Raw genomic sequence first — 11,017 nt, 5'->3', positions numbered from 1 at the left:
AACCGCATCACGAGCGACGGGATCGACCCGGTGTCGTTCCACGGCATGCAGACGTCCCTCCTCGAGCTCTACCTGGACCACAACCTCCTGCGCAGCGTGCCGCTGGGCCTCGCCGACCTCGCGGTGCTCCGCACGCTGCTGCTCAACGACAACGACATCCGGTGCCACCATGCGGCTTCACCTTCTCCCTCCCTCCCTCCCTCCCTCCCTCCCCCTTACTCCCTCCCTCCCTCCCTCCCCTCCCTCCTACTCCCTCCCCCTTACTCCCTCCCTCCCTCCCTCCCCTCCACTCCCTCCCTCCCTCCCCCTTACTCCCTCCCTCCCTCCCTCCCTCCCTCCCTCCCCTCCCTCCCTCCCTCCTCCCTCCTACTCCTCCCTCCCTCCCCTCCCCTCCCTCCCTCCCCTCCCTCCCTCCCTCCCTCCCCTCCCTCCCTCCCTCCCTCCCTCCCCTCCCCTCCCTCCTACTCCCTCCCCTTACTCCCTCCCTCCCTCCCTCCCCTCCCTCCTACTCCCTCCCCCTTACTCCCTCCCTCCCCTCCCTCCCTCCCTCCCTCCCTCCCCTCCCTCCCTCCCTCCCTCCCTCCCCTCCCTCCCTCCCTCCCTCCCCTCCCTCCTACTCCCTCCCCCTTACTCCCTCCCTCCCCTCCCTCCCTCCCCTCCCTCCCTCCCTCCCTCCCTCCCTCCCCTCCCTCCTCCCTCCTCCCCTCCCTCCCTCCCTCCCCTCCCTCCCTCCCTCCCCTCCCTCCTACTCCCTCCCCCTTACTCCCTCCCTCCCCTCCCACCCTCCCTCCCTCCCCCTTACTCCCTCCCTCCCCCTCCCTACCTCCCTCCCTCCCCTCCCTCCCTCCCTCCCTCCCTCCCTCCCTCCCCTCCCTCCCTCCCTCCCTCCCTCCCCTCCCTCCTACTCCCTCCCCCTTACTCCCTCCCTCCCCTCCCTCCCTCCCTCCCTCCCTCCCCTCCCTCCTACTCCCTCCCCCTTACTCCCTCCCTCCCCTTACTCCTCCCTCCCCTCCCTCCCTCCCTCCCTCCCCTCCCTCCACTCCCTCCCCCTTACTCCCTCCCTCCCCTCCCTCCCTCCCTCCCTCCCCTCCCTCCTACTCCCTCCCCCTACTCCTCCTCCCTCCCTCCCTCCCTCCCTCCCTCCTACTCCCTCCCCCTTACTCTCTCCCTCCCCTCCCTCCCTCCCTCCCTCCCTCCCCTCCCTCCTACTCCCTCCCCCTTACTCCCTCCCTCCCCTCCCTCCCTCCCTCCCTCCCCTCCCTCCCCTCCCTCCCTCCCTCCCTCCCTCCCTCCTACTCCCTCCCCCCCCTCCCTCCCTCCCTCCCTCCCTCCCTCCCCTCCCTCCTACTCCCTCCCCCTTACTCCCTCCCTCCCCTCCCTCCCTCCCTCCCTCCCCCTCCCTCCCTCCCTCCCTCCTACTCCCTCCCCCTTACTCCCTCCCTCCCTCCCTCCCTCCCTCCCCCTTACTCCCTCCCTCCCCTCCCTACCTCCCTCCCCTCCCTCCCCTCCCCTCCCTCCCTCCCTCCCTCCCTCCCCTCCCTCCTACTCCCTCCCCCTTACTCCCTCCCTCCCCTCCCTCCCTCCCTCCCCCTTACTCCCTCCCTCCCCTCCCTACCTCCCTCCCTCCCCTCCCTCCCTCCCTCCCTCCCTCCCTCCCCTCCCTCCCTCCCTCCCTCCCTCCCTCCCCTCCCTCCCTCCCTCCCTCCCTCCCTCCCCTCCCTCCTACTCCCTCCCCCATACTCCCTCCCTCCCCTCCCTCCCTCCCTCCCCTCCCTCCTACTCCCTCCCCCTTACACCCTCCCTCCCCTCCCTCCCTCCCTCCCACCCCACCCTCCTACTCCCTCCCCCTTACTCCCTCCCTCCCCTCCCTCCCTCCCTCCCCTCCCTCCTACTCCCTCCCCCCCCCTCCCTCCCCCACCCTCCCTCCCTCCCTCCCTCCCCTCCCTCCCTCCCTCCCTCCCTCCCTCCCCTCCCTCCCTCCCTCCCCCTTACTCCCTCCCTCCCTCCCCTCCCTCCCTCCCTCCCTCCTACTCCCTCCCTCCCTCCCCTCCCTCCCTCCCTCCCTCCCTCCCCTCCCTCCCTCCCTCCCTCCCTCCCTCCCCTCCCTCCTACTCCCTCCCCCTTACTCCCTCCCTCCCTCCCTCCCCTCCCTCCTACTCCCTCCCCCTTACTCCCTCCCTCCCCTCCCTCCCTCCCTCCCTCCCTCCCTCCCCTCCCTCCCTCCCTCCCTCCCCTCCCTCCCTCCCTCCCTCCCTCCCCTCCCTCCTACTCCCTCCCCCTTACTCCCTCCCTCCCCTCCCTCCCTCCCTCCCTCCCTCCCTCCCTCCCTCCCCTCCCTCCCTCCCTCCCTCCCTCCCTCCCCTCCCTCCCTCCCTCCCCTCCCTCCCTCCCTCCCTCCCTCCCCTCCCTCCTACTCCCTCCCCCTTACTCCCTCCCTCCCCTCCCTCCCTCCCTCCCTCCCCCTTACTCCCTCCCTCCCCTCCCTACCTCCCTCCCTCCCCTCCCTCCCTCCCTCCCTCCCCTCCCTCCCTCCCTCCCTCCCTCCCCTCCCTCCTACTCCCTCCCCCTTACTCCCTCCCTCCCCTCCCTCCCTCCCTCCCCTCCCTCCTACTCCCTCCCCCTTACTCCCTCCCTCCCCTTACTCCCTCCCTCCCCTCCCTCCCTCCCTCCCTCCCCTCCCTCCTACTCCCTCCCCCTTACTCCCTCCCTCCCCTCCCTCCCTCCCTCCCTCCCCTCCCTCCTACTCCCTCCCCCTTACTCCCTCCCTCCCCTCCCTCCCTCCCTCCCCTCCCTCCTACTCCCTCCCCCTTACTCTCTCCCTCCCCTCCCTCCCTCCCTCCCTCCCCTCCCTCCTACTCCCTCCCCCTTACTCCCTCCCTCCCCTCCCTCCCTCCCTCCCTCCCTCCCCTCCCCTCCCCTCCCTCCCTCCCTCCCTCCCTCCTACTCCCTCCCCCCCCCCTCCCTCCCTCCCTCCCTCCCCTCCCTCCTACTCCCTCCCCCTTACTCCCTCCCTCCCCTCCCTCCCTCCCTCCCCTCCCTCCCTCCCTCCCTCCCTCCCTCCTACTCCCTCCCCCTTACTCCCTCCCTCCCTCCCTCCCCCTTACTCCCTCCCTCCCCTCCCTACCTCCCTCCCCTCCCTCCCTCCCCTCCCTCCCTCCCTCCCCTCCCTCCTACTCCCTCCCCCTTACTCCCTCCCTCCCCTCCCTCCCTCCCCCTTACTCCCTCCCTCCCCTCCCTACCTCCCTCCCTACCTCCCTCCCTCCCTCCCCTCCCTCCCTCCCTCCCTCCCTCCCTCCCTCCCTCCCTCCCTCCCTGCCCTCCTCCTCCCTCCCTCCCCTCCCCTCCCTCCCTCCCTCCCTCCCCTCCCTCCCTCCCTCCCTCCCTCCCTCCCCTCCCTCCTACTCCCTCCCCCTTACTCCCTCCCTCCCCTCCCTCCCTCCCTCCCTCCCTCCCCTCCCTCCTACTCCCTCCCCCTTACTCCCTCCCTCCCCTCCCTCCCTCCCTCCCCTCCCTCCTACTCCCTCCCCCTTACTCCCTCCCTCCCCTCCCTCCCTCCCTCCCCTCCCTCCTACTCCCTCCCCCTTACTCCCTCCCTCCCCTCCCTCCCTCCCTCCCTCCCCTCCCTCCTACTCCCTCCCCCTTACTCCCTCCCTCCCCTCCCTCCCTCCCTCCCTCCCTCCCTCCCTCCCTCCTACTCCCTCCCCCTTACTCCCTCCCTCCCCTCCCTCCCTCCCTCCCTCCCCTCCCTCCTACTCCCTCCCCCTTACTCCCTCCCTCCCCTCCCTCCCCCTTACTCCCTCCCTCCCCTCCCTCCCCTCCCTCCCTCCTTTTTTTTTTAGCTCAAACTTGAGTTTACTAATTGGGTATGCCCTTGAGAATTAAGTCATCATTCAAGGATGTTGGCATCTAGGATCCCATCTTATGACTGGTTGGTTTAGATGCCTTTACTTTGAGTAAGTCCAGGCAAAGGTGGCAACTCCAGCCTTTCCCTGGGTACTCAGACATGGCAGGGCTGAAACAATACATGTGATAAACACGGTCGCAGTCATTGCAAAACAGCAGCTGGTCGTCATTCTCATCGGCGCCGCAAATGTTGCAGCGCTTGCACTCAATGCACTGCCAACGGTAAGTCTTGATGGCGGTGATCATGTTTGAAGTGTACTCCAAACAGGACGGGTGTGCAGGACGTCCACAGTCGGAGCAGGAAACCAATTCTTCCGGTTGTCCCGTCTCCTTGTTCTCCAAATCGCAGTAGTTGCTAGGGTTTGCCAGCCCATCAGGACCTTTTTTGGCTTTGAGGTCCTCCGAGCGGCGCGTGACAGGTGTGGCGGGCCGCGAGTCCTTGTCCTCGCCCTCCTCATCCACTAAGCGGCTGTGCGTGTAATGACAGCCCGGCCCAGGGCGGTTCTTGTACCGCTGTCTGCAAACGTCGCAAATGTCGCCTGCAAACAGCTTGCCTTTATCCTCCTGTGCTGCTGCTTCATTCTTCTTCCTGGTCCCCGCTGCTGCCTCGCCGGGGTCCTGTTTGGGCTCCTCCGCGCTCTTGGCTGCTCGCGTTTCCTGGGAGGCCTCGGCCCCCTTGCTGGGCGCGTCGTCGAGGTCTGAAGTGCGACCCTCTTCACTTGTGTCCTTCGCCACTTCGCAGATTGCGGTTTCCTCCGCTTCCATCTCAGGCTCCATATTTTCATCAGGCGTCTTGCGCTTGAGCTTGGTTCTTGCACGGGGCTTCTTCCCTCTGCGTATCCCACTTTTAGGGGCATCTGGGATGGCGAAGACCCCGTCCTTGCCACCAGTGCTCTCCGCATCTCCCCCAGGCGTCGGTGCGATGTCCGACTCCAACTCTGGGAGATCTTTAAAGGGACTGACCTCATCCCCACTGGTCTCTGGAGATAATGAAGCCGAGTCTTCCGTAAATTTCCTCTTCAGAGGTCCGGCTGTCGATGATGACTGGGTGGCTGGCTGAGCCTCAGTCTCCATGGCAGTAGCTGGGGTTGGAGCGGGGTCTACCGCCACCTCGTGTGATCTCCGTGGTGAGGGACCCTCTCCTGAGTCACTTGTTGGGTGTGCCTCTTTATCACCCTTTTCCACCGTTGTCTCGCTGGTAGATTGGGCATTTGCTGTCATCGGGCAGTGTTTTTTAACATGCCCCTCTGCTTTGCAAAGGTTGCATTTTAGCACGTCCTTGCAGTAAAACAGCCTATGGGCCCTTCCTCCATTCATGACCACAAAGGAGCCCTCTTCAAGCTGCCCATTGGGCACCAGCATGTAGACCTGCCTTCTAAAAGACAAGACATGCCTCAAGGCAGGATTTTTGAGGCCCAGAGGCACACGCTGAAGGTTGGAAGTCAGCGTGCCCAACTTAGCCAGGTGATCTTGGATGTCTTTATCGGGAATGTAGGGGGGGACGTTGGATACGATCACGCGTACCGACGGTGATGACATTGGCTCCAAGGTAAGGTGCCAATCGCCAACCGTCATCCCCTCCTCCATGGCGGCATTTGCCACCTTTTCAGACTCCATGAAGAAAACCACTCTTCCGCTCACCTTGGAGGCGTACCTTATCGAGCCCCCTGGCACGATGGCGCACAGCGCATCCACGTAAACTTCAATCGGAACATCGTGAGAAGCCGGGCAGCGGATCCCAGCCTCCCGTGGAGGCTCTGGGTGCTGCTGCAGGCGCCTTGCAGACCCCAGAGACGGGTCTTGCGTTGGTGCGGTAGCTTTCGCGTACGTTGTTGCGGGTCGGGTGGACATCTTCACGTGTGTGAGATGTCCCACACAACTACGAAAGCAAACCTCTCTACTTTCTAAAGTCAGGAAAAAATTACCAAAAAAACAAGAAACGTAACAAAAATTCCATATAAAGATGGTCAAATCTGTGTTATGACCACCTTCTGCTGATTATTGTTACTGCTGCCCACCCAAAGCTCCCCTGGAGAGAGTACAATTATTTTAAGTCCTTGGTTTTTTTTTACAAGAGGAAGAAAAAAACGAAAACGTAGGAAAAAAAGCACACCAATAAAAATAAAATAATGTAAACACGCTCGCAGCAATAAACAAGAGGGGATTCTAAAGGGGATGTCTGCCCTGCACCCACACCGGCCGGTGTGGTACAGTGCGAACACGGGTGTGAAACACGTGGGAGCACACCAGACAAAGGAACGAAAAAAGACACGAAAAAGAATCACAAAACTCAAAGATTACTAAAGGAACTCAAGATCGAAAAGAAAGCAAAGAAAAGCGTGATTATGAAATCAACTATCAAAATAAAAGTAGAGGATTGTGCGGAAAAACAAACAAACACACCTTTCCACTGCAGTGAGCGCAGCCGCGCACTGAACAGTGAAAACAACAGAAAAGAACAAAGAAAGAAAGAGAAAGGAAGTCCAAATTAACAAACAAACTGATCACAAATGTGTATAAAGCAAGACACTTACTGTTGGTGAAAATAAATCCCGAAAAAAGGGTGAGAAAAATAAAGTTTTTAGAGGTAAAGGCCGGAGCTCTGGGTGAACGCGTCTCTCTCCCTCCCCTCCCCTCCCTCCCTCCCTCCCCTCCCTCCCTCCCTCCCCTCCCCTCCCTCCCTCCCCTCCCCTCCCTCCCTCCCCTCCCCCCTCCCTCCCCTCCCCTCCCTCCCTCCCTCCCTCCCCTCCCCTCCCTCCCCTCCCTCCCCTCCCTCCCTCCCTCCCCTCCCTCCCTCCCTCCCCTCCCTCCCTCCCTCCCCTCCCTCCCTCCCTCCCCTCCCTCCCTCCCTCCCCTCCCTCCCCTCCCTCCCCTCCCTCCCTCCCTCCCCTCCCTCCCTCCCCTCCCTCCCTCCTCCCTCCCCTCCCTCCCTCCCTCCCTCCCCTCCTCCCTCCCTCCCTCCCCTCCCTCCCTCCCCTCCCTCCCTCCCTCCCCTCCCTCCCTCCCTCCCTCCCCTCCCTCCCTCCCTCCCCTCCCTCCCTCCCTCCCTCCCTCCCCTCCCTCCCTCCCTCCCTCCCCTCCCCTCCCTCCCTCCCTCCCCTCCCTCCCTCCCTCCCCTCCCTCCCTCCCTCCCCTCCCTCCCTCCCTCCCTCCCCCCTCCCTCCCTCCCTCCCCTCCCTCCCTCCCCTCCCTCCCTCCCTCCCTCCCTCCCTCCCTCCCTCCCTCCCTCCTCCCTCCCTCCCTCCCTCCCCCCCTCCTCCCTCCCCTCCCTCCCTCCCCTCCCTCCCTCCCTCCCTCCCCTCCCTCCCTCCCTCCCTCCCCTCCCTCCCTCCCTCCCTCCCTCCCTCCCCTCCCTCCCTCCCTCCCTCCCCTCCCTCCCTCCCTCCCTCCCCTCCCTCCCTCCCTCCCCTCCCTCCCTCCCTCCCTCCCCTCCCTCCCTCCCTCCCCTCCCCTCCCTCCCTCCCTCCCTCCCTCCCCTCCCTCCCTCCCTCCCCTCCCTCCCTCCCTCCCTCCCCTCCCTCCCTCCCTCCCTCCCTCCCCTCCCTCCCTCCCTCCCTCCCTCCCCTCCCTCCCTCCCCTCCCTCCCTCCCTCCCCTCCCTCCCTCCCTCCCTCCCTCCCCTCCCTCCCTCCCTCCCTCCCCTCCCTCCCTCCCTCCCCTCCCTCCCTCCCTCCCCTCCCTCCCTCCCTCCCCTCCCTCCCTCCCTCCTACTCCCTCCCCCTTACTCCCTCCCTCCCCTCCCTCCCTCCCTCCCCTCCCTCCTACTCCCTCCCCCTTACTCCCTCCCTCCCTCCCCTCCCTCCCTCCCTCCCTCCCTCCCCTCCCCTCCACTCCCTCCCTCCCTCCCTCCCTCCCTCCCCTCCCTCCTCCCTCCCCTCCCTCCCTCCCTCCCTCCCTCCCCTCCCCTCCACTCCCTCCCTCCCCTCCCCTCCCTCCCTCCCTCCCTCCCTCCCCTCCCTCCCTCCTACTCCCTCCTCCTTTCTACTCCTTCCTCTCCCTCCTTCCCTCCATCTGTAAATCTCTTAACCTCAGTCTCGCGCTCAGCCGTTCAGAGGCAGAGCCACTCCCTGTTGTTTGGCAGTTCCCGGCCCCGAGTAGAGAATTGCCCACCCACACAACCACATATCCGCACAACTGCTCACTTACCGACCCACCCACCTACCCACGCACCCATCCACTCACTGACCCACCCACCAACAAACCCACTCACTTACCCACCCACTCATCCCCCACCCCGCCCCTTCCCCCACAGCACGGTGCCCCCCCAGGCGTTCTGCGTCGACTCGAACCCGGACGACTCCGCGCTCGTCACGCTGCGGCTCGACCAGAACCACATCGACCGTCGCGCCGTGCCTCGCACCGCCTTCTCCTGCGTGCGCTCGCTCGCCAGCGTGGTGCTGCGTCCGCAGAAGCCCCTGGGGCGCACGCCGCCATCGTCGTCGTCGTCGAGGAGGAGGCCCGGAAGACCCCGAGCGAAGCCTGAGCCGGATTACGATGACTATGAGTCGCACTCCGGGTACGAGGATGAGGTGCGGCAGGAGGAGGAGGAATACGAGGAGGGGGACTTCGGGATGGACCAGGACCCGGCCGTTTGGTTCTTCAGGTTGGGGTTGGGACTCGGACTCTGGTAGTGACTGGTGGGTGGACGGGTGGAGGGGTGGAGGGGTGGATGGGTGGAGAGGTGGATGGGTGGATGGGTAGATGGGTAGATGGGTGGAGGGGTGGAGGGGTGGATGGGTGGAGGGGTGGAGGGGTGGATGGGTGGAGGGGTAGATGGGTAGATGGGTGGAGGGGTGGAGGGGTGGATGGGTGGAGGGGTGGATGGGTAGATGGGTGGAGGGGTGGAGGGGTGGATGGATGGAGGGGTGGATGGGTAGATGGGTGGAGGGGTGGAGGGGTGGATGGGTGGAGGGGTGGATGGGTGGATGGGTGGAGGGGTGGATGGGTAGATGGGTGGAGGGGTGGATGGGTAGATGGGTGGAGGGGTGGATGGGTGGAGGGGTGGATGGGTGGATGGGTGGAGGGGTGGAGGGGTGGATCGGTGGAGGGGTGGATGGGTGGAGGGGTGGATGGGTAGATGGGTGGAGGGGTGGAGGGGTGGATGGGTAGATGGGTGGAGGGGTGGATGGGTGGAGGGGTGGATGGGTAGATGGGTGGAGGGGTGGATGGGTGGAGGGGTGGACGGGTGGAGGGGTGGATGGGTGGATGGGTAGATGGGTGGATGGGTGGAGGGGTGGATGGGTAGATGGGTGGAGGGGTGGATGGGTGGAGGGGTGGATGGGTGGAGGGGTGGATGGGTGGATGGGTGGATGGGTGGAGGGGTGGAGGGGTGGATGGGTGGAGGGGTGGATGGGTGGATGGGTGGAGGGGTGGATGGGTAGATGGGTGGAGGGTTGGAGGGGTGGATGGGTGGATGGGTGGAGGGGTGGATGGGTGGATGGGTGGAGGGTGGATGGATAGATGGTTGGAGGGGTGGAGGGGTGGATGGGTAGATGGGTGGAGGGGTGGAGGGGTGGATGGGTGGAGGGGTGGATGGGTGGAGGGGTGGATGGGTGGAGGGGTGGATGGGTGGAGGGGTGGATGGGTAGATGGGTGGAGGGGTGGAGGGGTGGAGGGGTGGATGGGTGGAGGGGTGGATGGGTGGAGGGGTGGAGCGGTGGATGGGTGGAGGGGTGGATGGGTGGATGGGTGGAGGGGTGGATGGGTAGATGGGTGAAGGGGTGGATGGGTGGATGGATGGAGGGGTGGATGGGTAGACGACGGGTGAAGGGGGTGGATGGATGGAGGGGTGGACGGGTGGATGGGTGGAGGTGTGGATGGGTAGATGGGTGGAGGGGTGGATGGGTACACTGGTGAATGGAATAACACACAGAGGAATGAATTAAGGGGCACATATGTGGATTGCCAGTGATGAACCGATAAACAGATTGTGGAGTCAATGAGACAGGTGGACTTTAATGGCGAAATTGACAGAAGGATGGACACAGACACTAGCTAGTAGACATCTGGATAGACAACGGGATAGGTCGATTGACAAAGACAACGTGGATGGAGATGGTCAGATGGTTCATTGCATACACCTCCGATTAGCACGGTTAGCTACGTACGGTGCGAAAGAAAAACAAACATACAGGGGGTGGACATCCTGATGGACAGACAGAAGGACGGATGAATGGATGGTCAGACAGACAGATGGACAAATTGTGGACAAGCAGGTGGATTGACGGATGCATGGATGGATGGAGCGATTTACAAACGGACTAGGGGATCGACAGACAGATCAGATGGGCGGACAGACAGACGAGACAGACAGAGGGAAATGTAGCAATGCAGACAAAGAGAAAGACCCACACCCAGAGAGATAAATGGACAGAGAGCCGTGGGAGTCGATATACCATTTTGTAGAGAAGAGCTCTCGCGTGACAAGTGAAACTATTATCGGCACTTGTCACAGCTATCACTGCGTCGCCATTGCCACCGCAGCCGTAAGGGCCACACCGCCGCCTGATTGATAACACTGCCACAGCCACGCGTTATTGCCACTGAAATCGAAACAAGATTCATATTTGGACAATCATTGTCACTGCCGTAACCAAACATCGTCACCGTCGTCAACAGCCACGCCATCATCTTCATTATCACGGCCACTTTCATCATCGTTGGACCGGCACCGTCATATTTTCATCATCATGACAATCATTGATCACAATCTCAATCTTCTTGGTTCTTTCGGTAAAGTCACGTAGAAGGGAAATAATAAAATAATAAAAAGAAAACATAATAAAATACAATTCTCACGACGTTTCGGCCACAACGCAAGCAGCCGTCCTCAGATGAAGAACAGGTCTGTCGGAAAGACAGCGTCTGAATGACAGACCTGTTCTTCACCTGAGGACGGCTGCTTGGGTTGTGGCCGAAACGTCGTGAGAATTATTTTATTATGTTAAATTTTTATTATTTTATTATTTCCCTTCTACGTGACTTTCCCGAAAGAACCAAGAAGATGAATCCCTGCAGTCACGAAAGCTTTAAATCGAAACACAATCTCAATTTCATTGCCACCACAAGGCAACGAACATCAGCACACCACCATCACTGTCACCGCCTCTACGTTA

At 62.9% G+C, this 11,017-nt stretch overlaps 2 protein-coding genes across 2 annotated transcripts in view; one reads left to right on the top strand and one right to left on the bottom strand.

The window, feature by feature from the left end:
• ECM2 (extracellular matrix protein 2) overlaps nucleotides 1–8,605 on the top strand; it is a 24,304-nt gene extending 15,699 nt beyond the window's left edge. The window contains exons 12-13 of the mRNA XM_078876445.1: nucleotides 3–161; nucleotides 8,155–8,605. Of these exons, the coding sequence (XP_078732571.1) occupies nucleotides 3–161; nucleotides 8,155–8,533 (538 nt within the window). The 3' untranslated portion in view covers nucleotides 8,534–8,605. The remainder of the gene's footprint in view (nucleotides 1–2; nucleotides 162–8,154) is intronic.
• Nucleotides 3,880–5,534, bottom strand: LOC144947233 (uncharacterized). Its single transcript, XM_078876447.1, has one exon. The coding sequence runs from the start codon at nucleotides 5,518–5,520 to the stop codon at nucleotides 3,907–3,909; it is 1,614 nt and encodes a 537-aa protein (XP_078732573.1). The 5' UTR covers nucleotides 5,521–5,534; the 3' UTR covers nucleotides 3,880–3,906.
• Nucleotides 8,606–11,017: the final 2,412 nt, after the last annotated feature.

The sequence above is a fragment of the Lampetra fluviatilis genome, chromosome 44 (genome assembly GCF_964198595.1).
Source record: "Lampetra fluviatilis chromosome 44, kcLamFluv1.1, whole genome shotgun sequence".
NCBI lineage: Eukaryota > Metazoa > Chordata > Hyperoartia > Petromyzontiformes > Petromyzontidae > Lampetra > Lampetra fluviatilis.
Note: the sequence above shows the minus strand (reverse complement) of the source record. Positions and strands in the feature narration are given on the sequence as shown.

Excerpts from the sequence above, each read along its gene's own strand:
- LOC144947233 (XM_078876447.1), bottom strand. The coding sequence starts at position 5,520 with ATGGAGTCTGAAAAGGTGGCAAATGCCGCCATGGAGGAGGGGATGACG.